The 27,793-nt window shown below is 40.5% G+C and overlaps 1 protein-coding gene across 5 annotated transcripts in view; it reads right to left on the bottom strand.

Annotated features, from left to right (window-relative positions):
* The window catches only part of TACC1 (transforming acidic coiled-coil containing protein 1), a 131,997-nt gene that overhangs the window by 16,743 nt on the left and 87,461 nt on the right, over window positions 1-27,793 (bottom strand). For 3 of the 5 annotated variants that reach the window (XM_073653927.1, XM_073653925.1, XM_073653928.1), the window contains exons 3-7: window positions 21,717-22,530; window positions 20,326-20,361; window positions 9,275-9,335; window positions 8,388-8,547; window positions 8,252-8,298 (exon numbers count right to left, since the gene is read on the bottom strand). In XM_073653927.1, the coding sequence (XP_073510028.1) occupies window positions 8,252-8,298; window positions 8,388-8,547; window positions 9,275-9,335; window positions 20,326-20,361; window positions 21,717-22,530 (1,118 nt within the window). The remainder of the gene's footprint in view (window positions 1-8,251; window positions 8,299-8,387; window positions 8,548-9,274; window positions 9,336-20,325; window positions 20,362-21,716; window positions 22,531-27,793) is intronic. The other 2 variants (XM_073653926.1, XM_073653929.1) reach the window with 1 other exon arrangement.

Raw genomic sequence — 27,793 nt, 5'->3', positions numbered from 1 at the left:
AGAATTCAGGTCTTTAGCTCACAGAGGACTGTCTACACTAAACAGATCACAGCAATTCCTCAGCAAATTTACTTTCGGGTATATACTCATTTTGTTTTTATGATAAGTTTTGTCTGGTAAATGGCCATAGTGTGAACATGCTCTTACACTTTGCACGCATAACAGCTTATGCTCCGGCTCATTTCTTTGGTTTTGCTGTAGTTTCTTGTAATTTTTTTTCTATCTAGGGCTTGACTCGACCTTTTTGGGCTGGGCATTTAATCTATATACAGTTGTGCTCAAAAGTTTACATACCCCGGTAGAATTTTTGCTTTCTGGGCCTTGTTTCAGAGAATATGAATGATAACAAAAAAACTTTTTCTCACCTCATTGTTATTGGTTGGGTGAAGCCATTTAATGTCAAACTACTGTGTTTTCGCTTTTTAAATCTTAATGACATTCAAATAACCCTGATCAAAAGTTCACATACCCGGGTGATTTTGGCCTGATAACATGCACAGAATTTGACACAAATGGGTTTGAATGGCTACTAAAGGTAACATCCTTACCTGTAACCTGTTTGCTTGTAATCAGTGTGTGTGCATAAAAGCTGAGTGAGTTTCTGGGATCCAGACAGACTCTTGCATCTTTCATGCAGCCACTGACGTTTCTGGATTGGGAGTCATGGGGAAAGCAGAAGAATTGTCAACGGATCTACGGGAAAAGGTAGCTGAACTGTATTATAACACAGGAAAGGAATGCAAAAAGATATCCAAGGAATTGATAATGCCAGTCAGCAGCGTTCAAACTGTGATTAACAAATGGAAAATCAGGGGCTCTGTAAAAACGAAACCACGGTCAGGTAGACCAACAAAAATTTCGGTCACAACTGTCAGGAAAATTGTTTGGGATGCAAAGAAAAACCCACATATAACATCAGCTGAAATTCAGGACTCTCTGAAAACTAGCAGTGTGGCTATTTCAAGATGCACAATAAGGAGGCACTTGAAGAAAAATGGGCTGCATGGTCGAGTCGCCAGCAGAAAGCTATTACTGCGCAAATGCCACAAAGTATCTCACCTACAATACGCCAAACAGCACAGAGACGAGCCTCAAAACTTCTGGAAGAAGGTAATTTGGAGTGATGAGACCAAAATTTAACTTTTTGGCCACAACCATAAACGTTACATTTGGAGAGAGGTCAACAAGGCCTATGATTAAAGGAACACCATTTCTGCAGTAAAGCATGGAGGTGGATCACTGATGTTTTGGGGATGTGCGAGCTACAGAGGCACAGGAAACTTGGTAAAAGTTGAAGGAAAGATGAATGCAGCACGTTATCAGCAAATACTGGGGGCAAATTTGCACTCATCAGCCCGGAAGCTGCGCATGGGACGGACTTGGACGTTCCAACATGACAACGATCCAAAACACAAGGCCAAGTCGATCTGTCATTGGCTACAATAGAACAAAGTGAAGGTTCTGGAGTGGCCATCTCAGTCTCCTGACCTCAATATCATTGAGCCTCTCTGGGGAGATCTCAAGCGCGCAGTTCATGCTAGACAGCCCAGGAATTTACAGGAACTGGAGGCTTTTTGCCAAGAAGAATGGGCAGCTTTACCATCTGAGAAAATAAAGAACCTCAACCACAACTACCACAAAAGACTTCAAGCTGTCATTGATGTTAGAGGGGGCAATACACGGTATTAAGACCAGGGGTATGTGAACTTTTGATCAGGGTCACTTGGTTGTTTTTGGTTGTCATTAAGATTTAAAAAGAGAAAACACAGTAGTTTGACAATAAATGGCTTCACCCAACCAATATCCATGAGTGGAGAAAAAGGTTTATCATCATTCATATTCTCTGAAACAAGGCAAAGAAAGGAAAAATTCTGCCAGGGTATGTAAACTTTTGAGCACAACTGTAGCTTCCCATGGGCTGCTTTTCTGACATAAGGTAAAGTTTTAATACAAGGTAAAGTTTTAATACTACAGATAGGACCGTTCTGATTGGGTACACCTTATTGCGATAGGATGGCTTTTACGTTTTTTTTTTTTAATCAAACTAGTGGTAACCAAGTTCCCTATGCTATTTTCTTGCTATTACTATTGACTTACTTACTACAAGGTATATGCTCATTTTATTTTTCTCTTAGGTTTTGAATGTATGAGCCTGAGGATCCAGCTCTTTAGCTTGCAGAGGATTGCCTAGATTTGACAGATCACTGCAACTTCTTAGCAAATTTTTCAGCAATCAGAGATTTTGAGAATGGAGAGAAGTTAAAAAAATACAAATATAGCAAACTTTTCATTCTAAAAAGATGTGATAAAAAAAAAAAAAAAAAAGAAAAGAAAAAGAATTATACCAATATAACACCGCAGGTTGAAGTCTACTAAAAAAAGGGAACACAAGAACCATTATATATACATATATAGTTTTTTTTTTTTTTTTTTATTAAGCTACATAACAGCGACACCACGAGATAAGCTAAGTCCCCTGATGACCTTGAAGGGATCATCTTATTAAAATGTGTCCCTGACAATGCTGAGTCTTCTAATTTGTCCTAATCTGCACCCATAAGACGTGTGACATGAGAATGGCATGTTGGCGCCCCTCGCTGGTACCCTATATGACGGACTATACCCTATGATGAGAAAATGTGGAAAATTGTACCTGCTGTTGCTCATAGCTGTTTACAGGTTGGTATACCTCCTGCTCTTAATCCCTAGGGTATATGGACCTCATATAATGATTCTTCCCAAGGAACAGTAATATTGGTGGGGGACCTGTAGGATTTTTTATTACCATCTAAAAGGGAATATTTTTGCTCTTCTCATTCCTACCATTATGTTTATGGCAGCAGAATGAGGCATAAGAATGCAACAAGAGGAGCGAATCTCCCGACATTCGCTTTGGGCCAATTTTTCTCGAATCGGACTGCAGGTTCAATTTAGTCCAAATAAATAAAATTAGGTCTCAATCAAAAGTGCCCCAAAAAGACATTTACTATGTTCTCTCCAAACCGCAAAGCAGAACAAAAAGGGAATGGGTTAAAAATAAAAGATTACACTAAGCAATCTGACAAAATGGCCCTTGGCTTCCATCTTTGCTGGATACATGCAAATCGAATCTCCCAAAAATTTAGATTCTGGAAAATTAAAATCGAAAAGGCTGTCAACTTTGGAGAACACAAATCAAACAGCAGGTGATAAGGAACAATTATTACAATAAGTCCCAGTACCCTGAAGAAGCCTGCTATTGGCGAAACACAGTGGGGGATATAAGGACTTTCAGTTTTAAATTAGATATAGCACGATTGTTAGAGGATACACAATCACTTCATACATTGTTAGCTGTATCTTGTGAACGTTCTGTATATGGGATACACATCATACTGTACAGTAATGCTAGAATAGGAGTCACGGGTATATAAAAGTGTCTTAGTTTGCACTTTTTCCTACAACTATACGTGGATACAGGTTGTCATTGGGTGATTTTTAGGGCATGCTGTGGATTTTTTTCAATCTTCCGCCTCCCTTACCTGACATGGTTTTGTAGAATATTTTTACCTTAGGCTTGGAGTTAACTCCGCTGCAATATACCATGCAACACATGTTGAAATACAACTGCTGCCACCTACTGTTAGATCATGAAATAAGAGTATAATCTTGGAAAAATGAGAAGAGCATATGACTGTCATGGAGGAGGGGGTCGTTTTGATGGGGACCGCAACGAAAATAGCAGTTCTTAGTTTTTTGGACTCAATTGAGCGCTATATGCATAGTTGCCTGTTGATCTTATTGGGCACTATGTAATGATTAATGTGTAAGGAGTCAGGTGACAGCTTCTTTGCAGAGACGACACTTTTACATGGGGGGCGGACAGTGGGCAAACAAGCCCCAATCCTAATGTCCTCCATGTGTATGTGTAATTCTAATATATATACATATATAAGTGAATGGGACTGACTGTTAGGTCATCAATACTGAATTGGGTTCAGACTACCAGGACTGAAGGCGTTGTGGCAATCCAAGTTCTGCAAACTCCCCCCTCATAGAAGACTATAAAATATCACATCTTGCCCCTGTATTACTTTTTTTCCCCCAAGCAGTTTTATTTTTGTCACTGCCCTATCACTCGTTTACAGCTATCTAAAAAATAAATCCCCAATATAAATTCATTGCAACAAAGTATAGACTGTAAACACACACTATTGTGCCATGATCACAATAGAACACAGCCTACAAATCCACACTATGGTGTCATAATTACAATAGAACATAACCACTACATGCACTATTTTACCATGATCATAATAGAACACAGCCTATGAACCCACATACGCACACTATTGCGTCATTATCACTCTAGAGCACATCCTATAAATCCACGAAAACACATTTTGCCATGATCACAATAGAACAGTCAGTAAATCCATTTACACACACTATTGCGCCATTATCACAATAGAGCAAATCCTATAAATTCACAAAAACATTAGTTTGCCATGATCAGAATAGAACACAGCCTATAAATAAATGAAAAACACACCATTTTGCTATTATCAGAATAGAACACTTATCAATCCACATACTATTGTGCAACCATGATACTGCCAATGCTCAGTATTACTATTGGGACATCATAACAAGAGTAGACCAAGTACATACAAACACAAGTAGCATATACACACATACCATTATGACATCACCACAAAAGAGGACAGATTGTAAAAATGTACACATACTATACACACGATTATGACATCATTACAATAGAGCACAGATTTAAAGTTAGCATACTGTAGAGACACACCATTATGACATAATCACATCATAAACACCCACTGCTATGATGTCATTACACCACAAATTGTACATACAAACTAATGACACATTCATACAATAGAACGAACAAGCTCATTGCAAGACTGATTAGTCAGCAAGAAACACTGGAAGATTTCAGTTCTGATTCCTGTAGAATTGTAAATGCAGAATAAAGGAAGAATAGTAAATCAGGTTCGGTGCTAGTAACACAATGTCATTACAAAATGATTCAACTTTAAAGGGGTGGTCCAATACCTATTGTGAGGAGCTGCCCACATACTAAAAAACTATGAGACTTTTTCAGCACGGAGCTCCGTTTCCGTCAATATTATTATTGTGTTTCATCAGAGATTTGCTTGCTGTGTTTTATTAATGTTCTGCTTACTCGTCAGTTTATGTACACTAATTTTACTTGTAAAGTGTCCACCATTCCAGTAATCTCATCAGTATCTCAGGAGCCTTAAACCATTGTTCAAACAGTGACTAGGCCCATTGGGTGAGTGCTGAAAATAGATCTGGCGGAGCCGCCACCACAGGAAGTTTCACATGCAGACCCAGGTGATGGGTTCGACCTGAGAAAAATACCTCCACTAATGCACACTTAGCTTTGTGGGGGAGGGTGAGAGCAGTTCTGCCCTTTCAGGGGGCTGATCCCAGTGAAGGAGAAAAGAAGCCACATCTTTAGTGAGGAGTTGGTGGAATGAAGTCAAAGGGGTAGGATCGAATCTGAGGACCTGGACCATGGATGGATCAATGGCATATGGAGTCTTGGAGATCAGTACCAACTAGGCTGGATAAATGTGCTACCATTGTGGGATATGTCGTTGGGATTTAAACTTTCTTAAAGAACTGTTGCTACTGGATACCTGAGCTTTCATCATTTTATCTGTCGTCTGGAGGATTGTGGCTACAGACTATACTGGATGGAGATACAAAATCTGTGGGCCAACCAAAAATTGGGAGACAGTAAGTATCGCCTGATACAAAAATCAGTGGAACTACAGATCCCAGGTTGGGAACTTGAGGACTGAGAGAAGTTGTTGTATTACCATGGATGTGAGGAATAAAATATTGTTGCATCGTTAACCTGCCTAGGTGATTATTTACAACCCACAACCTCAGTTCTTTACACTTATAATGCTCTTTATAAATAACGATCTTTTAATCCCTATCCACTTTTGTAATTTGCTTTATTATAAAAATTCCCTACTATAATCCTTATACAGCTTATCCCTATCTCTGTTCATTTTAATTTTTTTTTTTTTTTTTTACTTTACTTCCTGTGACTTTTCATTTGAGGACAGTCTCAAACAGGACGTCACAGGAGGATGGTCTGCAGTCACCGCTCCACAGCTTCTACCCCTCTGCCCTGAAACATGACGTAATCAGGAGTGGTGCTGCAGTCACATTCCACAGCTTGTGTCACCACCGTCCCCTGATGATGTCCCGAATGAATCGTGGTGATGGTTGTAGGTAGAAGTGACCGCAGCTTCTTTCACTGCTGCCACTGTACTTCTGTCCCAGTCACCCCACATCTTTAGTCCCCAGTGCCACACAGCTTCTGTCCCCGCCAGCTCATTCACTGAAACTAGACAGAGGGCGATAATACAAGCAGGATGAGTGGCAACAGCGCCGCCACACAACTTTCATCACCACTCTGAAACGGATAGTTATCAGGGGTGCCACTGCAGTCACTTACCCTGCTTATATCGCCTCCCCCTGATGACATCTTGTTTCAGTAAAAGAGGCGGCGGCAAAAAGCGGTTATGGCAGAAGCTGTGTGGTGGCGGGGACTGAAACTGCCATCATTTCTTCCTGCCCCCATCACCACAATTTATTCCGGACGTCATCAGGGGGTGTTGGTGACCGAAGCGGTCATAAAGGAATGCAGCGCCTCCTACTGATGACATCCTGTTTCAGAGGGGGTGATAGAAGCTGCAGAGAAGTGACTGTAGGGCCATCCTCCTGTGATGTCCTGCTTGAGACTCCCTTCAAACAAAACATCACAGGAAGTAAAGTCAAAAAAAAAAAAAAGCAAATTACAAAAGTGGTTAAGGCTTAAAAAATAAATAATTTATAATATGGCATTATATGAATCAGACAACCCTTTTAAAAAGTAACTCATCAGAAGATGGACAAACTATTTAAATAGTAAATCAATTGCAATCCTATATATCCACTAGAAGGCAGTGTCAAAACACGTTAATTTCCCAACGTTCTGTCCTTAGACCCCTCTCAGTTTTAAAGAAAATATAGACACCGGAAGTTAAGAGGAGAATAGCTATGGGCAAATCAACAATGAAGTCACTAGACAAGGTCTTGAAATCGAGGAACATTTCACTGGCTCGTACAGTCTGGTCTTTTCTGTAGTAATATGCGAAACCTGGACGATAAAGAGACAAGACAGAACAATCTACACCTTTGAAATGTGATGTTGGAGAAGGATGTTATCAATACCATGGCTGACCAGAAGAACAAACAAATCAATTTTGGAACAAATCAAGCCAGACATGTCCCTCGAAGCAAAGATCACCTAATTGAAGCAAGGATTCTTTGGACACATCATACGAAGAGAGCAATCACTGGAGAAGGGCATCATGGTCGGAAGAACTGAAGAAACAATGAGAAGAGGAAGACCAGCAATCCGATACTATCAACCCATCAAGATAATGGCGGATAAGACCCTGATGGACCTATCTAAGCTTGCACAAGATCGATCGTCCTACAGATTGTTCATCCATCAAGTTGCCATGGCTCAAGATTGAGCCAAAGGATGTTAAATAATAATAATAATAATAATAATAATAATAATAATAGCAATATTTAAAAAATAGAGCAGCTCTAAAAGCTGGTATCTAATAAGAAAAGGGTGTATAAAAGTCATGGAGGAAGGACCAGGGCTCAGTTTTTAGCCAAATAGCTGTTATTTCTTTGGACTCTACTTAGGACTATATTGAATAGTTGTCTCTTCATTTTAATAGGCACTATGTAATGTAATGTGTGGATGAATATGTGTCAGGATGGGGACCCATAAGTTTCTGTAAGTTTTGCACAATAATATGGATATTTTGATTTATAGGCTGTGTTCTATTATGATCATGACGCAATAGTGTGTGATTAGGATGATTACACAATAGTGTGTGTATGTGGATTTATAGACTGCGTTCTATTAGGATCATGAAGCAATTGTTTGTTTAATGTAGATTTATAAATATAAAAATTATACAATTATAATCCATATGGCAGATTAAGCAGCCGATATCCAATATACACATAGTGCAATATGCTTCTACATCAGCAGCATCATTTGCACTAAGAATCATTCATACTGAGCAAAATTCAGTATGTCACAATAAAATAAATAAGTCCTAATTCCTGCTCCTTGAGGTCTGATTCATCCCACTAAAAAATTCTAAGATGTATCCCGTTCTCCATAGATGCTCACCTGGGGTGAAGGCTCAGACTCCACCAGAGATGATTGCTTTTCTAATCCTGGAAACAAAAAGTAAAGCAACCGTTACATGGGCAAACAGCACAGTAACAAAAGTGAGCAAAATAATAGCGAAATCCAGAGTAAATACCTGATGTAGAGTCATTGGGGCACTCAAAAAATTCTTGTTCTTCTTCCTGTTGACCTTTAACCCCAGTGCCCATTGGCTTAGGTGCTGGAACAGACGCCAGCTTCTCCTCATCTGTAGCATGACCTTCTCTCTTCTCAATGCTGGGAGAACCATCTTCTTGCTGTGCAGGGGGAAAAAAAAAATATCAATTTAGAATGGACTTTGCGTTTTATCAGCTGTTGCAGCATCAACCTGGCATTGAGTATACAGTAGATGGTTCAATTAGTGGATTCACGTTAACTCATTTTTTTTTATTTTTTTTTTTACTTTCTTCTACCCAGTTGTATTTCAATAGGGGATAACAGTATGGGGGCATTAGTAACTGCTCTGAAAGCCCAGCTACCGGTAGGAAGTGAACTTTACTCCTCCCAGGTGCCGCCGACTTTCAGTCAAAAAGGTGTGCACAGAGTGGCTTCAGTACTATGAATGGCGGCATGTCCCAGCCCTTTGACAGTTTGCTCTGCACAGATGCAATGCAGAGCAAGCTGTCAATCAAAATGATTTGCGTGCTTACAGCCATCGATCACTATGTACTGAGCTGTATCTGTAGCCACTCCGGACACAGATCTACGACTGAAAGCCGGCGGCTCCCGGGAGGAATAAAATTAATTTCTTCCCAGCAGCCGGACTTTCAGTGCAACGTCCGGGCAGCTCTGGAATGTTATTAACCTGCAGATTAACAGGGATTAGTGATATGACAGGTTCCCTTTAGAGCTTCACCAGAAATTTAAAAGAACTTGCACTAAGTAGACATAATATATAATAACAACAATAAGTAATAATAATAACAGAGTGAAGAATTCAACTATGGTAAATTTTTAAATTCCCAAGATATTATTCTTACCCACCTGAGTGAAAACATCTAACACCAAACTTGAGCCTTCATAACTCTGCACTTTACAACTGTTCCTAAAAAAAAAAAGTGAAAGAATTTATTAATGGCTTCAGTCAAACAAAAAACAGATCGGTCACTAGTTTTCACAATAAAAGCTGCATATATTATTGAATAGATCTCCTAGAACCGATGAAGCTGGTGTTCATGTTTTGAAAATCCAAGTAAGAATAGCGGTTTAATCTTTTTTTGCGTTCTGCATATACATTTTTAAAAGTTGTCGGGTTCAGTTATGAAATCAGCCATTTCTTAATGATTTTGTTCTCCTGAATTAAAATCTGACAATGAAAATTTTTAGTTGGCTCTTGTTTCTATGATATCAAAGAGTTTTGGTTTTACTGTTACATATAATTAATGCATAAACGTTTCAGTACTTTGGAACATTATTAGTTTAGCAAATATAAAGATGCAGAATATTTTGTTATGCCAATTTTCTGATATTTATTTAGGGGAAATTTAGCAACAATAGAAATAACTAAAACAATGTCTAAAACACTATTGTGAATTCTAAACCATTACAGAAACTGCACTACAACATTTGCTTCTCATTCAGTGACAACTCTTTTTTGCTTGTCTCTTGTACTCCTGCATCTGACCATCTCTTACAAATGTCCAAAAGTAATCTGCAAGCATTGATGGATTCCATTTTCCTTGATATCTCTTCTCTATAACCACTTGGTGAAATCTCTCACCGTGCTTTAATCTTTAAAGGACATGTTACAGCCAAGATCCTTATATATTTTGAGGAGATTTTCCACCAACTCCTCATAGTTATCTGCTCGAGTTCCCCAAACAATTAGTTACCACTAATGCGAATGCTAACCATGCAGCCTTTTCCTTGCTCTGAAACAAACGGAGAAACTCCACATCTTTAATAAGCTTATGAATCTGAGACTCCTTTCTTTATCTTTGCTTCACTTGAGTTAACTTGGAAATTTATCAGTGAAATACTTGAATGCTTTTGCATTTTTATCCATTGCCTTTACAAAGTTCTTCATTATACCCAACTTGATATGCAATGGTGGTAACAAAACCTTATGTGGGTCAACAAGTGCTGGATGCAGGACATTTTTACTCCCTGGCTGACATGAATGTTGGAGAGGCCAGTCTCTTATTGTAGTGATCTCCTCTTGCACAACTATCCCACTCACACATAATATCACTTATCTTCAGAGCGAGATCGCTGCTGAGTCACGGTTTTGGTGACGCAACAGCGACCTCACCAGCGATGTCGCTATGTGTGACACTTTGCAACGATCAGGCCCCTGCTGTGAGGTCGCTGATCGCTGCAGAATGTCCTGGACCATTTTTTGGTCTTTGCCCTCCCGCTGGTCAGCACACATCGCTGTGTGTAACCAGTGGGACCAGCGATCAGGCTGGTAACCATGATAAACAGCGGGTTACTAGGGGCGCACGCGCACTTAGTAACCCGCTGTTTATCATGGTTACCACTCTGCTACGCTTAGCGGTAACCTCCCGCTCACCGTAGCAGAGTTGTAACCATGATAAACAGCGGGTTACTAAGTGCGCGTGCGCCCCTAGTAACCCGCTGTTTATCATGGTTACCAGCCTGCTCCTGCTTCAGCAGGCTGGTAACAAGGAGCAGGACATCGTGGAAAGATTCTTTCCACAATGTCGCTGCTCCCCTGATCGCTGGTGAGCCTGCCTGTTTGACAGCTCACCAGCGATCACTTAGCGACGCACCAGCGATACTGGCCAGGTCACATCATTGTCGGGATCGCTGGTGCGTTGTTATGTGAGACAGTACCTCCAGATCTCTAACAATTTCACTTTGTGTTATAAGGTGTGGTTCAGTAGAGGTTGCTGACAAAGTCTGGGTCGTGAAGGGAAAGATGCTCAAGAACACCAAGAGCCCTCTTCTTCCTCACTGGACTCAACTGAAAATATTTCTGGTGCTTTTGGAACCGGTGGTTCTTCTGTATGTGGTACTGGAAGTATTGCAGATGGAATATTTGGATACTGTGAAGTCCACTTCTTCCTTGAAACTCCTTTCCTGATGGAGGACACCATGCAGAAATAACAATTGGTAGTGTGACGAGTTGGCTCTCTCCAGATCATTGGGACTGCGAAAGGCATAGATTGCCTCTTCCCATGCAACCACTGGTTAAGATATGCTAGAACAAATAGGCTCCACACATGTGATGCACATCTCTTGTCCTGATCTCCTATTCTGAAGTCAAAATACAGGTTGTAGGCTTTCCTTATCATGGTAGTCAAGTTTCACTTTTGACGTAAAAGGAACTTCTCCACATATGTAGCAAAAACGATCCGCTTTGTTAATGCAAAAACGAGGCATATCTGACAAAACATATAGAAACATGTCAATATGATAAGAAATCCTAAAACTGTATACTTTACACAGAGAGCATTTATAAAAGTAGGTGATGCAACTGTAATTAGGATTACATCATCGGAGCCGAGTTGGTGTGTTTTTTTTTTGTTTTTTTTTCTTCTTATTGGTCACCCTAAGATGATAGAATACTGAAGGCTCAATAGATTAAATAGAAGATGTAATAGACAAGCTACTAACAATGCAATAATGATAAGGGAATAGTAAACATGAATGAAAGGTGTCATAAGTAATTACAACCTCCTCTGGATATTGAAAGTTAGAATCAAATCAGCAAATTTAAGCTTCATTAGTTTTCAGCACCACAACATTAGTGGAGTTCAACTGTTTTTGTCTCTGAACCAATTTGGCTGTACAGCAATGAAACTTTTCCACTGATAATAAAATGAGCGGACTGGGACTCATGAAATTCCAAAGTTAACACGAGGAGTGTACAATCTTTTTGCCATGGATTTTCAAAGTACTGTAAGTATACCAGCCTCATAAGGTCTAGGAGATTTGTTATGTATGCAGTTTATATTATAAAATCTGAGAACAGATTCGCTATAAAGGGAACCTGTCACATTATTTTGGCCCCCTAAACAATCCCCCATTACTGTAGTAGTTTTTTAACCTGTATTCCCTACATGCTGCCTTAAAGCTAAACCAACGCTACATTTCTGGAAAAAAAAAAAAAAAAAATCTGCTTCCAGCCAAGTGGGAGGCACCGAATCCTGAGCTGTCAAGCTTCAGAGCCTCTAGGTGTAGCCAACGGGGTTTGAATGATGGGCATAACTGTTCCCGACGTCAGACTGCGCACAAATGCCTACAAATCTCTTGACTACCAGCTCCCTAGCATGCGCAGATACACTGGGTGAACTTAGCTAGCTTCATTGGCACACTGCGTAGGCAGGCTCTAAAGTTGACTGTTGCCTTGTACTTGACCAAAAAATAACAGGTAATTATCATAGGAAGCGAGGACATAGTAACATTGGGAGTGGTTTTGGAGGCCAAAATAACGAGATCGGTTCCCTTAACAGAAACATTAGGGCAACAAGTCAACTATGCCCATGCATGTACTGTTCGATGTCCTGCCATGCTTGGAGATAAAAGGTTCAGTATCATTGGGAAAATGATGAACGAATTGTTCAGGAAAACTTGGCTCACCAAGATGGAAAGTAATACAAGATGGTTATGATATAATACATAGGGTAATAGGGGCGGTAAATGGGTTAAAGGGGCAACACATACAAAAAAACATCATTTATGGAATTTTATTCTAGATCGAGGGGATTCAATGAAAATAATTTCATGCTGGTAGGCTACAAAGCTCATGCATTCTCCCCGGGGGGTGCTTTGCTGGCTATACGTCATGGCTATGCCACTGTTCTATACATCCTGGTCTTTTACACCCTTGTGCTGCTTTCTCAGATTTCTACTTTGGAATCAAAGAGTAGAAGCCACATGGGAAAGGTGAGAGAGCAGAAAAATACAGCAAGAACTTTCAACATGTGGGTTAATCTAAATTAACTACATACTAAAACGAAAACAGCTCAATGCCAGGCAGCAGCGAGAAAGTTCAACAAAATTATCTGCTACGAGGAAAAAAAAAGTGTCTATAAATCACATATCAAACGTGTATAATAATGGAGAAAAGTTAAAAAGAAAAATCCCTAAAGGACAAACTTCTGGAGAGGTTCACAGAAGTGAGGAACAAAAGGAAAAGCCTTCAAAAAAGGACAGGGATTTACAAAATGCCAATCAAGATTTGGATTTCTAAAAGAACTTTCACTTTTAAGAGATTAAAGGTCTCCCTGGAGATGTTTAGAAGATTAAGCACAGTAGGTTTGTGGCATTCATTATCTGTGAGAGATAAGCAATCCATTACTTCTTCCACTTATATATGTTCCTCAAAAGCAAAGAGGAAAAAGATAGAAATCCACAAATTCATTTACTTGGAGAGCAACTAAAGAGGCAACAGATGCAACAAAAACCCCATGGAATGAAGATTGATGAGAGGAGATCTACAAAAAAGCAACAAAAGATAATGTAATGAATAATATATCTGCCCACAAGGCTTATAAATCATAGATGTAACCCATACAATGCCTATGAAAAAGGGGGTAGTCCTTTCCCCATAAGCACAGTGAAGGCCAAGTCTTACTCTAGAGATACCAAAAGAACAAGGAGAAAAAGGTTTCTCGACACGAGCAGGAAAGGAACCAAATAAGCACACCAGTCCATGGTGAAGTTGTGTGCGGTCCTGAACCAAGACCAAGGTTGTGGCTTCAGTTAGATTGTTACTTTAGGTCCCCTTTACACAATGCATGCCCAATCTTACTTTTCAGATCTACCCACAGTACCCCATTGGTCATTGTTTGACAAGTCTCCACGCTCAAGCTGCATTTAGACGGGCCTCAAATTGGTAAGTATGCTTGTTCCTGGTTATCGGTCAGTGTAAACAGGCCACAAATCACCCGACAAAGCAATCAAAATGTTTTTTTGTTTGTTGGGTGATTGGGTCAATTATGCCAGCATAAAAATCATTATTGGCAGCACATTGCCTGGAGTAACCAGGAGACACAGTACGATAACATGTTACTGTATAAAAGCGATTATATTAATGATCTTTCTGTTTCTATCACTGCTGGGTGGTCTGTGGAAATAGGCCAATAAACGAGCATCGATTGACTTGAACACAGTCGATCAGCAATCAATGTCTGTCCAGGTTTGGGGTACAAGTCTGCAGTCACTATGTTCTATACATAGTCACTATGTGACTGCAGACTTGTGAACCCTCACAGTGCACGCTGTCAGGATTCTCTGGTGACATGAGCAGGCAAGCACATGTCTGCATACTGCAAATCGCATTCTTACGGTCATGTGCCGACTAGATGTACGCAGCATCACTTAGTACAAGTGTATTGAGCGAGACCAGACACATCTAGTTGGAATGTCACCAGAAGAATGCGATTTGTACACTGGCAGTCACATGGGCGTTCGCTCCTGGAGAATCCTCACAGCGCGCGCTTTGAGGATTCACAGGTCTGCAGTCAGTGACTGCAAACTTGTACCCCAAACCTGGACAACCTCTTTAAAGTCACTGCTAGGTGGTTTTCGGAAATGGGTCAATAAACAAGAAACGATAGACTTGCACATGGCCGATCAGCATGCAATATCGACCTGTATAAATGCACCTTAAAGGAGTTGTCCAGGATTGGGGTACGAGTCTTCAGTCACTATGTGACTGCAGACTTTCAAATCCTCACAATGTGCAATGTGCATGCTGTCAGGGTTTTCTAGTGCTGGCACCAGGAATAGGCAGGCGCTTGATCACAATTACGCGATTTGCATACATGTGGTCACATGCCGACTAGACGCAAGCGACTCACTCAGTACAAGCGAGGCCCGAAACATCTAGTTGCAATGGGGCCAGAAGAGTGCAAATCGCATCCTTGGGGTCTCATGAACGCCTGCTCACAGAGCCAGCACTGAAGAATCCTGAGAGAGCGCACTGTAAGGATTCGCAAGTGTGCAGTCACTGAGGGACTGCAGACTTGTACCAAGGCCTGGACAACCCCTTTAAAGGTCTAGAAAGCAGTAATAAACTTCCACAACGCCTGGATTTAAAAACAGTCTGTTGGCAAAGGGGCCTACAAATGAGGAACCTTGAGAGGGAACTGTAAGGATGACATGAATAACAAAGCTGCAAGAGCTTCCCCAAAAAAAATGTAGAGGGATCTCGGGTTTGGTGGGTTCCCAAGATTAAAACTTTACAGTGAGCACATGATGAGGAATTGAAACAAAAAAAGAATACTAGAAATATATAAAAAACATATTGTACACCTATTAATAAAAGGTGTTGATCAGCTTAGAAAACACAATTTCATACACCCCATTAGAGAATTGTGTGTTAATAAAAGGGGTCTTCTTCAGGATCCCCAAATCTTGGGAGTGGAAAGTAGTTACAAAGATAGTCTCTTACTCTGGAGGACTTGTCCTACATTATACGGGCAATGGACGCTGTGTAATACTTCGTTTCTCCCATAGTGGCGCTGCAGAAAAATCAAACACTTACTGAAAGATATTCCCACAGATCACATCTGATCAGTGGTCCCAGCCAGTGAAAAATTTGAGCTCTTATTGTAAAAAGGACCCTTCTAGTAAGGTGGGATTATCCATGACAGAGAAAAAAAAAGCTCAGTTTTATTTAACCCCTTACACCGAAAACATATGGTAAAGTCATGTAATTCTTTTTAGTTCCCACACATACGCAGAATGGGGATCATTATTGTGGATACGTATGGTTTGGTCACAGTACAAGGCCCCTATTAAATCTGATAGGGAAGGGAACTTTGATGTGAGATCAATATACAAAACAAATAGCTGGAATGTCTGGTATTTTAATCGTGTGCGCTTCCCGTGGGGGAATCCGAAATGTCAAGGTCAAGTCTCAGTGCACATTGAAGAGTGGCGCAGTATTCCAAAAACTGCAAAAAAATTCTGTTGCATCTGTCTGATAAATGCAAAGTAAGACACCTACTTCCCCCCCCCCCCCGAGGAAAAAAAAAACCTTTATGCCTTAAATATGGTTTTTTTTTTTTATGGTTGTTCAATCCCTGGGCCCCCCACAACTATACCTTATTCTATCCTATGATCATAATTGTATAATTCAAGAAAACGGCTTTGCAGATAAAAATCTTTGAAGATTTAAAAAAATTGGATATGGCACAACTGTGCTAAATATGCCATTGCTATGGACAGCTTGTTGATTTTTTAACCATTAGGTGGCACTGTTGAGCATTCGATATGTAGCCACAAACTTCAAATTGTGAGGCAGCACCCTTCAGGTCATAACGGTGCCACAAGAAATGTAATAATGCGGGTCAAATATAAAAGAGGAGTCAAAAGAAACTTTGTGCCTTGTATAATTTGCATGCTATTCAGGCTCGCTAGCTCATTAATGAGTGCAGCCTACCATGCAAAACAGCCCTGTCAGCATGCTAATGGCTGCTCTAGTTCCACATTTTGTGCGGTTCATGGGGGATGGCACAGGGCACTGCTTGGCATAAAACAGTGATTACACTGTGCTTCTTGAAAAATAAAAAGGGGAAATGGCAGAACTGATTTCGTTCCGTGTAATTAGTCCAAAGCATCAGTCACAGAAGAAGCGATGACCTATGTAATACAAAGACCGGTAGGAGTCTGACGAAATACTAAGGCTCAGAGCTGCCACCTTGTAAAAGGAGTGGTTCTAACAACATCTACCACTTAGGGTTTGTTCACACATCCGATTTTTCCAGACAACTCCTATCCGTGGTTTTCATGGATAGCACGCGTACCCATGATATTCTATGGGGCTGTACACACGTCTACGTTTTTCCCTCGGATAGAGTGGCCACGTAAAATATCGGCGACATGTCCAATTTTTAGGGTCGGATCAAAATAGGAAATCAAATCACACTCCGATGACATCCGAGTGCAGTCTGATTTTCACAGACTTTCAGAAAAGGAGAAGGTGGAGAAACGTATGACAAATGGACCACACTCTGATCAGAGTAATAGGTCCGCCGTTTTTTTTCTGTACGAGTAAAAATTGAATGTATGAATGACCCCTTATACACAGGATGGATGAAAATTGTATGATCAGTTGGGGGGCTCCAACTGCTGGGACCTCCAGCGATAAGAAGAACGGGGGCCAAAGTCCCTTTTAAGTTGAGACTGACTCACTCCTATAGACGGTAAAAGGAGACGTCCACACACTTGCTCACTACGTTGGGGACTTTCGGATCCCCGTTCTCATCATCGGTGGGGTCCCAGTGGTCGGACCCATAGCAAATCACACATTTATCATCTAACCTGCAGATGGCTGTAATAGTTCGTTATATCAGAATCAGCCATACCAGACACAATAATATGTTCCTACACTACAGATACTTGAACATTTTTTTTTTTAGCATTGGGTCTCTATAGTAAAGCTACAAGTTACGACTCCATTTTAGTTGCTCAAAACCACTTGCTCCATTTCTTGAAACCGAAATTATCACTGGGTTTTACATTCATCTAAATTTTACTTAGTAGAGACATCTGGAATTCAGGTGGTCCTGCCGTAATATAGACCCCGATAGGCCCTTTACAGATGACTGTAATATGGTTGCCTATTGCTAAAGCAGGCCATGCACATCAGATAGTTGACGGCCAACCGCTATCTCTACCGACTTTCCCCATAGACATATATGCTCAGCCGGGTATTTATCTGTCCAGACAGATTAAGGTGATCAGGGGGTTAAATTCAAGTACCTTTCCCCAAAAATCAGGAGCAGTTAACCATTTTATGTGCTGACTTTTTCCTATCAAAATCTGTGTTTTTCAATTGGTGGTTTCAGCCACCATTAATATTCTGTATGTTAAGATTAAGTGGAATTTTGTAAAAAAAAAAAAATTTTTTGAATTTTTTTATTATTTTGCTTGAAATTTCCAGCTTAAAATTAATTTATTGTTGGTATTGAATAGTGAGGACTAGATCACTCCGGTAAGTTTGTCCTACTGCCATACAAGTCTGCAGGGTAGCGACTCTCGCATGGAGGGTTTACCCTAGACTAGTGTAGACGATGAGCATGGAGCAAATTGCAGCAAAAAGCGATCTGCTCCACTGCCTTCATCAGAAAAGATTTCACTATTGAGACCATTAATAAGTGGTTATGGCAGACTGTGGCGCCCTCAGCTGCTGAGTCTGTAGGCACTCTCTGCTTATCACCCCCACACAGTTTAGATAAAGCTGGCCAAATCCACCAATTTTGGCAGAACTGGCTGACCATCGGATGTCTATGGGGCCCTCCCAACTCTTCACAGACACATAATGCTGAGGAAAAGAAAGGGACGAGTCATTGGAATTACACTGGTCGATCATTTTTGTTTTCAGTGGTTATAAGTCGCTGCCAATTATCTGACAGCGGCTTTCTCCTCTCACCCCATAAAAAAACCATATGAACATTCAGCAGAGTCGACCGCTCATGGAGTCGGGAGAGATAGCTGTCTGCCAAACAAATCTAGGCTCTGTTTACATAATAGGAGAAGAACATCCAAATCAACTGTAGTATTAGATTCATCATGTAAAGGGCACCAGGGGTGCTCGAGGGACCCCAAAATAGATGTCCATCTTTTTTTTGCCGGCTCTGTGACAGAATTCTGAGTGGAGCCTCCAACACCGAGGCGAACAAAGCCTTACTCAACTGGAGAGTCTGCCCATGCCCAATATCTCTTAGGCTACAGTTCTTTTACATTTGTAGCAGAATCATCTTTCAGTATTTTTTATCCGGTGGAAATCTGACTAACCCTTTTACTGTAGTCAATGAGGAAAAAAAATAATGGATTAGTCAAAGAGACCCTAGCTGATCCTCATGGATTCATCATATTCGTCATGGCTCGTGTAAAAATGGATACCATAAAGTCAGTGTGAACAGAGGCTAAAAGCCCCCATACACATTGGTAAAGCCCAGACTAATGTGTATGGGGGCCTCCGAACGCTCCTCCGACAGATGATGGGGGAAAGAAGGATCCAGCGCATTGGATTTCAGATGATCTTTTTTTCTTGGGTAGAAAAGCCACCAAAAAGGAGTTTGGAAGCAGCTCTCGAAGAGAACAGAAGGGCACATGGCCAAGCGTTACGGTGTATGGGGGAGTTGGGAAAGATGGCTGTCGGCTGGAAGCCATTTATTGAGTGAGGGGGGCGTAAGTATTATTAGACCTCTCTCCGTATAAGCTAACCTCTGCTTAGCGTTTCCTATAACCTCTACTGATAACTTTTCCTCCTACCAATGGTCCATGTATTACTGCTACTTTTGCATCTCCCTATAACTCATCATTTAGCTCAGGCTTGGATAACTTGTGTGATAATAACCATATGTGGTCCATGAGGTTATTCTGTATGTTCCCAACCATAGAAGTGTACATCTGCGTCTGGTGGTAGCGAAAGGAGTGGCATGTAATGAGGGAGCATACTAATGGTGCACTGTTTGGCCATCTTTGAGACCACCAAATATCTGCAGAGTGGAGGTATCCTGACCTCCTTGTGGCACTGCAGTAAACAGGAGAAGAGGTGGCCATTCAATAATTTGGCTTTCATTAGTGAAACTGTGGGTTTAGCATCTCGCATAAACCACAACGGAAAGAACCACGAGATTGCTTGGTCTGAGAACATCTGGCCAGCACTGGGAACAGCTGATCAGCGGGGGTGCCAGGTGTCGCATCGCCACTAATCTGATATTATTGAACCATCCTAAGGATAGGCTAACAATGTAAAAGTCCAGGACAATTCCTTTTAATGTCCTCTTTAATTTTTTATTATGGTCCTTTTGGTTAAATATAATCTGGCAGTAAGGCCCCAGAACCAAAACAGGCTGTGCGCCCATATTTTAGATCCTTCTATTAGTTTATAAACCCATTTCCTTTATCTACTCCTCCATATGGCTTCTAGGCATTCCTATTATTCCATATAACCTGACCCCACATCATTCCTGCTACTTCTTCATACCACCTCTTCCAATAATATTTTTCAGACACCCTATTACACCAATATTCTCCTTTCTAGTCCATGTCTACACAGAACATGCTGAAAAATGACTCCATTCTCGTCACAAGATACGGAGAATACTTACAACAGAAAACAGAGAAATTTCACTTGCTCAGAAGTCCTGAGGCAAATAAGGAAAGAAAAAGAGAGGAGAGGACAAATGAACCAGAAGAGACTGAAGAATGGTGACATAGCAATCACCCGCTTGGTTCTTCGTAGACATACATAGACTTGGTATACTAATAAATGTAGTTATAACAGAATTAGGGGTGTAAAAGGAGACATGGTCTGTTGAGCAATGGGATCCATAAACACTAGACCTTAAAAGCACATGCATGGAAAATAGTAGAGATGGTCTAGGAGACGTTGCTTCCCCTTATGGTGGCCACCAAGTCGTGAAGGGAGACTTATAGGTCAAGCAATTCAAACACACTCTCTTTCAAGAAAAAGGAAGCCATCTCTCTAGTGTCATGCACTCAAAGTCAACATCAAAACGTTAAAAGAGGTTTTCCATCTTTAGGGATTTGTAATTGGAGACAAAATGTAATTTTAGCAATATGGTTTCATTGCAAATTTTTCACTGTTTGCCTTCCATATCCTCTGTGTTGTACTGTCTATTGATGGCGGCCTCATGAGTTAATTGAGAGTCCGTCAGCAAGCCCGCCAAGATTGGTTGACGGTAAGATTGTAACGCTTCTCTTTTTCTGAGCTCCTGTCAGGTGATTTATGACCACATCAAATTTGAATGTGCAGGGAACCAAACAGCCTGTAAAAGCAAAACAGTGCAAAATTTTTAATGTAACCCAACTGCAAAAGTTATTTTTAACCCCAAATACATATATTTAAGAAGAAGAAAAACATCCCCAAAAGGTGGACAACCCCAATAACGAGCTTTGCCGTGACAAAGGCATTTTATTTATTTTTGGAAAAGACTTTGGTGCCAAGTCTTGGTGGAAAGGCTCTATGAATAGAAGAAAAATGCAAAGATGGAGAAGACATGTAAATGAAGGGAGTACTACTCTATGATATAGACAAGGAATAGGAAGAGATATAACAAGTATGGTGTTATAGAGAGGTTACATTACAAAACATAAAAGGGAATAGTCTAAAGAGTTATTCTGTCTTTGTCAACCTTTAAGAGGGTTGAATCATGGCTAATTTATTCCACAATACAGCACCACACATGGTCTTATGAGACATTGCAGTTTAGCTTCAATAAAGTTAATTTGCCTAAACTAAAAGCTTTCAATTTACCTGATATAATAATTTTTGTCTTGAAACAGCCCATTGAAAACCCTGCAAAACTCAAATTCCCCTTCGGAACAAAAACAATATGGACATATGGTCTTCAACAATGTGTCCAAAGTGACAAGATCACGTATTTTTAGTCAGGTTGAAGCAAGTTGTTTCTAATATATTCTAGGAAATGATAAAGGGAACAGTGGCATCAGGAAATACAGGTATTGGGATACTTACGTAATTAGGCGTGATCTTCCCAACTTTGGAGATGACCGGGCACTTCCAGTCCCTTTCCTTGGTTTAGATTCCTGGGAAAGATCTGCTTCAGAGCTGGACAGAGTCTTTGATGGCTTATGATGGTCCAGAGGATCATCATCGAAGTCTTTGTTGAATCCAATTGGTGCCTTCGTGACAGTAGGAGAGGAAGGCAAGGCAGACTTTCCACCAAATGGGTTGAAATTAGGGTCATCCCATTGGCTAGGGTCAAAATTATGGGAAGATTTGGAAAGAGGGACCTCCTCTGGGTTGAAAGAGATATCTCCATTCATGGTTGTTGATTTTGGGCTGTTCTCTTTTGGTATCTTTGATGGAAGTTTACTGACAGATTTTCGAACTTTCCTTGGTGGATCCTTTTGAACATTTTCAGATGATTCCATTGTGTCTTGGTTGACGTCTCTCTCAGAAGAATTCAGTGCTAAACCATTTTCTGACTGTACACCATTATTATTATTGAACTGATCATCTTCTGTCAAATGTTCTCCCTCTACAATTTTTTGATGAGTATCGTTGTCATCTGATGGAAAAAGACGTTTAACTATAGATGGATCTTCTGGTGGCTGCACCATCGTGCTCTCAGGAATGGATTCCTGGTCTCTACAATTCAATATCTTAATGGTAGGACCATCAGAACAACCATCAGATGCACTTGTTACTCTGTCCACTTTGTTTTCAAGGTCTACATCTGAGGTTCCATTACTTGATATATTGTTGTTTTCATTAAGGGATAATTCGGACAGAAGTTTGGTGACATTTTTCTTTGTTTCTGTCAAATCTACAACACAGGAGAAAAACAATAAATACATGGAAATGCATTATTAAGAACAACAAATCAAAAATCTATATTAAAAAGTATGTGGTCATTCATAAAATTTCAAATCTGGGGTGTGCCATGTTCTGGGAAATACATTTTCATAGATGCAGTTTGGAAATTCAAGTTACTACATAGGGATCCCCTGTTCAGTGCCTCCATCTATTAGACCAAATAATGTATTTTTCTCTGGAAAAAGCATCAAATCCATCCATTACAAGGACACCCCATTGTACCATGACTTTATTCACCTGGTGGGGCTGTAGGGGCATTGACCAGGTTCCTTCACAGATGACAACTGATCACTGGAGGTCTCACCCTGTTATCAGTTTATTGTTGGGAAAATATTTTGAGAAAAAAGGCATTGTCCAAAATGGAGAATTTAAAAAAGGACAGGATATGTCATAGATGTATGGTAGGTACAGATCCCACCTCTGTGATCCTCATTTAACTCAGAATAGGGGGTTATAAAAGGTTCCTTGATACCTGTTTGCAGTCTCAGCCACCGCAGATTTCACAGAGCTTGTGTATAGCCCTCCAAAATTGAAGTCTATAGGAGTGAAGGAGTGATGCAAAGACTAAGCCCTGTTTGCACGTGAACCTCCTTATTAAAACACTACAGAGACAGTGGCAGCAGTTGATTGACAAATGGGGGATCACGAGACTGGCATGGAGTGAGGGTCTTGCCTCTGTTACAATCACTCAGGCATTCATGAGATATTCAGACTTGAAAAGATCTAAGCAGGAAAATACACTCAACATTGATATTGCACCATCAAGAAGGAAAAGTTGTCGAATTATGGAAATTGAAGGAAGGGTAGACCTATTAATCATCTGCAAATTGTGAAAAAAATGGAAAGAAATTTATCAAAACATTGATTTATTCGGTATGGAGTATAAGTGCCACTTCCAGAAATCACTGCACTTACAGCCTTGTCTGCTATCAATGAGGTTATTAATGGCTGTCTGAGGAATGTTCTGCCGCGGAGAGTGCACTTGGGCAAATCATCAAGATCCGCTGCTGGCAGCTCCCTTTCCAAATGCCGAACAATGTAGTCTCAGATGTGCTTGATGGGGGACGCCGCAGGCCATGGTAGCACATTTAGGCCACACAGGCTGTTCATAGTAGCACCAACAACATGCGGCCTGTGTTATGTTGAAAAACGCCTCCTGAGACGCTTCAGATCAGAAGACGTTTTCCAGGATATTGTGCTATGAGCCAGATGAACAGCTACAGGTGCTCTGATCTCATTCCACTGTGCTCAAAGGCTACCATGGTGCACAGCAAGACGGCAATGGAGGTCTATCTTCTTCAGCGATGAGTCACACTTTTGTCTCGGATGGCCAGAGATTGGTCTGGAGACCATGTGAGCAATGCCACGAAGCCTTCACTAGGAAATAGTACACTAGTTCTGCTCCTGGGATGATGTGGGGTGGCATAATGTACAGTAGCCGGATGACTACTCTTTATTCCAGATACACTAACAGCTTGGCGTAACATGGATTTAGTTGTGGAACCAGTGGTATGGCCATTTCTCCAAAGTGTCTCAGAAGCAGTTTTCTTTTAACAAGACAACGCCGGATCGCATGTTGCTTTTGCTACTGTGAGCAGCCTGTGTGGTCTAAACATGCTACCATGGCCTGCAGCCTCTCCAGTCTTGTCTCCCAACAAAAAAATATGGGACGTCATTGGTTGGCAACTACAAAGGAAGCTGTCAGCAGCGCATCTTGATGATTTGCCCAAGTGCATTTAGCGTGGCAGAACATTCCTCAGACAATCATTAATAACCTTATTTATAGTAGACAAGACGTGCACGTGTGGGGATTTCTGAACATGGTGCTCATACTCCAAAATATCTCGATGTATGAAAATTTAGTTTCCATTTTTTTTTTTTTTTAATCAGCTGCATATAATTAACATATCTATCCATCCTATGATTTCCATAACTCCACGACTTTTCCTTCTTGGTGTTGTAATTTCAATGTTGAGATATGTATATATTCTAGAGAAACAGAATTCATATGGCAGAGAGTAGTGAAAACCATCCTGGCCAGATGTTCCTCAAACTGAAGGGATCAGCACATTCTCCCACATTATATAGATTCTTAGTATTTGAAGTATATGAAAAAAAAAAGATAATTATCTTAAAAAAAAAAATAATGCAGCTCTTATGCTCATATCTGTAATATATTAAAATAACTCTTCTCCTTCCAAACACACAACACAAGCATTGTGCGAGCGTGACTCCGGGGAGCATTAGTCTGTAATTACATTACAAATACAATGCTTTCATGTTAAGCCAAAAAATGGGATTGTTATATGTAAAAGCGGTAATCACAGCAATTAAGTATTAAAGATGGCTTTATATACCTTTAATCCTGAAGGCAGAGTTAAAAAACGAAGACTTAAAGCCGAATACAAAATTTGCACCAGGGCCACCTACCATCCTTCATTAATACAACCGGTGCCCTCTTATGTGGCAAAGGCGCCTTTGGTCACCAGGACCCAAATATCATTATACCTGCTAATCTCCTTCCCTATTTATTTCAATGGAGCTGAGTTGTAAAAACTAAAAGGCCCTGAACACATTAAAGTCAGCCAAACCCGTTGATACCAGAGGTGGTCAACAATCCGACGTTTACCGTAGGTTGGCCTCCCGATTCTCCCAACAGATTATATCTGGGAAGATAAGGATCAAGCAAATCAAATTGATATGTCCCTTCACCAATAAATAAGCCATCAAGAGAGGTGTCTGACAGTAATTTAAAGGGGATATCTTATGTTCCCATCTTCCCACTCAACTGACTCCCAGAGTACAGCTTTTTCGGGGACGGTGCAGTCCTGAAAGTTGACAGCTCGGGCCAGTGGAACTCATGGACAGAGGTGGTACTGTTTCTAGAAGAAAGCAGCCATGTTTTTCAAATTCTGGAAAGCCCCTTTAAATAAAGTTGGGGTCCAGCACAGTCATTTTATATGATGTGTACATATTATGTAGAAACTGCACAGATGCTTCTCAGAAACCTTAGTGATGGGTGGTGTAGAACATTGTGGTTGGGACTAACGGCTGTGAGGATTTCCCCTTCTCTCGCCCAATGTCTTTTCTCCAAGACACTACTTACATTGTTCACACTTCCTTTATGAAATGGTCTCCTGACCTAAAATCGCCCACAGTCTTCAAAGTAAGAAAATAATGTGAAGCATAATTATCCATGGAGATGTAATGTACAAAATCAAATTCTACTCACTTTATTCCCCAAACAGAATTTTTTGACATGACATTTACTTTTAAAAAGAACATGAAAAATCAACATTGGAGATGGTAATTAGGAAAATTTCTTACATTTTTGGCAAACTAAAAAAGGAGCGGTCTGGTTTACAAAACCCATTTTCAAACACCCCATTTGATTCATTTTATGGTGCATTTAGATGAGCAGAATTGTGAACGAGCGTTTCTACAAACGCTTGTCCACCGATTATCTGCCTGCATAAACATGTTGGTGACCACCCGACAAACGAGCTAAAATCTCATTCATCAAGCGATTGGATTGCTTATGGAGGCAACAAAAAAAATTATAATCAGCCTTAAGTTATAGCCGAGACCTGGCGGTCACTGCAATGAGCGCCCCATTTAACCCTCTAAATGCCGCAATTGATAGCGATCACAGCATTTAGAAGGGTGGGAGAGGGAGGAAGCTCCCACTCCCTTCATATCAGCGCCCCTGAAACGTCATTGTGAGGGCTCAATCTTTGCCATGGCAACCCGAAGTCGTCACAACGACCTCCGGGTCAGCCAGCTACGGCAAGCCTCTTAGACCATGCTGTGAGCATGGTCTAAGAGGCTTCTGTCAGTGTCTCACTGACAGGTATAATATATTGCAGTGCATTATACCAGCGATCAGAGTGAAAAAAAGTTAAAGTCCCATAGAGGGACTGAGTAAAAAAGTTAATTGTAAAAATATTATATTCAGTGAACGCCGTAAAAAAAAAAAAAAAAAAAAAAAAAATTTAATGCTTTTTCTTCATACCGCCAAAAAAAGTGAAATAAAAAGAAATCAATAATACGAATATAAATAAAAACGGCATTGCTGAAAAAGTAATCTGGTCCTGCAAAAAAACAAGCTGCCATACAGCTCCATAAGTGGAGAAATAAAACACTTACAGCTTTCAGAATATAGCAATTTAAAAACAATTATTTTTTTCTATCAAATTACTAAATACTAAACTATTATAAATACTAAAAAAAAAAAAATACCTGAATTGCTGGTTTTCGTTCATTTTGCCTTCCAAAAAAATCGGAATGGAGAGTGATCGAAAACTGCTATGTACCCGAAAATGGTACCGATAAAACCATCAACTCCTCCCGCAGCTGGGCCTAATGCATGGGCACTACAACGTACTGGGCATTACACTGGCAGATTTTCAATTTTCACTCAGCAACATCCCCTGCTGCTTGTTTCCAGAAAACACCCATGGAGTCAAAATAGTCACTACATCTGTAGTAATTCCCAGAGGGGTGAGATTTCCAAAATGGGGTCACTTGAGGAGGGTGGGGGGGATTCTGTCTTCTGGCACTTGGGGGCTCTGTATATGGAGTCGGCAATCTATTCTGTGATAATTTTGTTCTCCAATAGTCAAATAGCGCTCCATGCCCCCAGAGTCTCGCTGTGTAGCTAAGCAGTACTGTACTGCCACATATGGGGGTATTGCAACGTTCAGCAGAAAGTGTCGCAAATTCCGGTACCATTGTTACTCATTTCCCCATGCGAAAATGTAAAATTTGGGGCTAAAAATTTTTTGTGCTAAAAATTTACTTATTTTTTCTTCACTGCTCAATGGCATAAAATTCTGTGACACACCCGTGGTGTCATTATGATTCATTGAAAGGTGTAGTTTGTAAGGTGGGGTCACTTATGGCAGGGGGGAGGGTATGGTCCCCTGTTCTGGCACCTCAGGGGCTCTTCCAGTGGGTCATGGCACCCGCAAACCATGACCATAAAATCTGCAGTATAATATGGCGCTTCTTCCCTTCAGAGCTTTCCACTGTGCTTGAAAAGTATTTCCTGATTACATGTAGGGTATAGGAAACTCAGGAGAAATTGCACAACTAACTGTGAGGTCCATTTTTTCTTATTAGCCCTTATAAAATGTTTAAATTTGGGGATAAAGCAACACTTTTTTGTAGTAAAAATGTAATTATTCTTTCTTCATCGCCCAATGGTATAAAAT

This window comes from Phyllobates terribilis, unplaced genomic scaffold (genome assembly GCF_046119375.1).
Source record: "Phyllobates terribilis strain yellow unplaced genomic scaffold, ASM4611937v1 Scaffold_11__3_contigs__length_659146591, whole genome shotgun sequence".
Classification (NCBI taxonomy): Eukaryota; Metazoa; Chordata; class Amphibia; order Anura; family Dendrobatidae; genus Phyllobates; species Phyllobates terribilis.
This window is presented reverse-complemented; position numbering and strand designations above follow the sequence as displayed.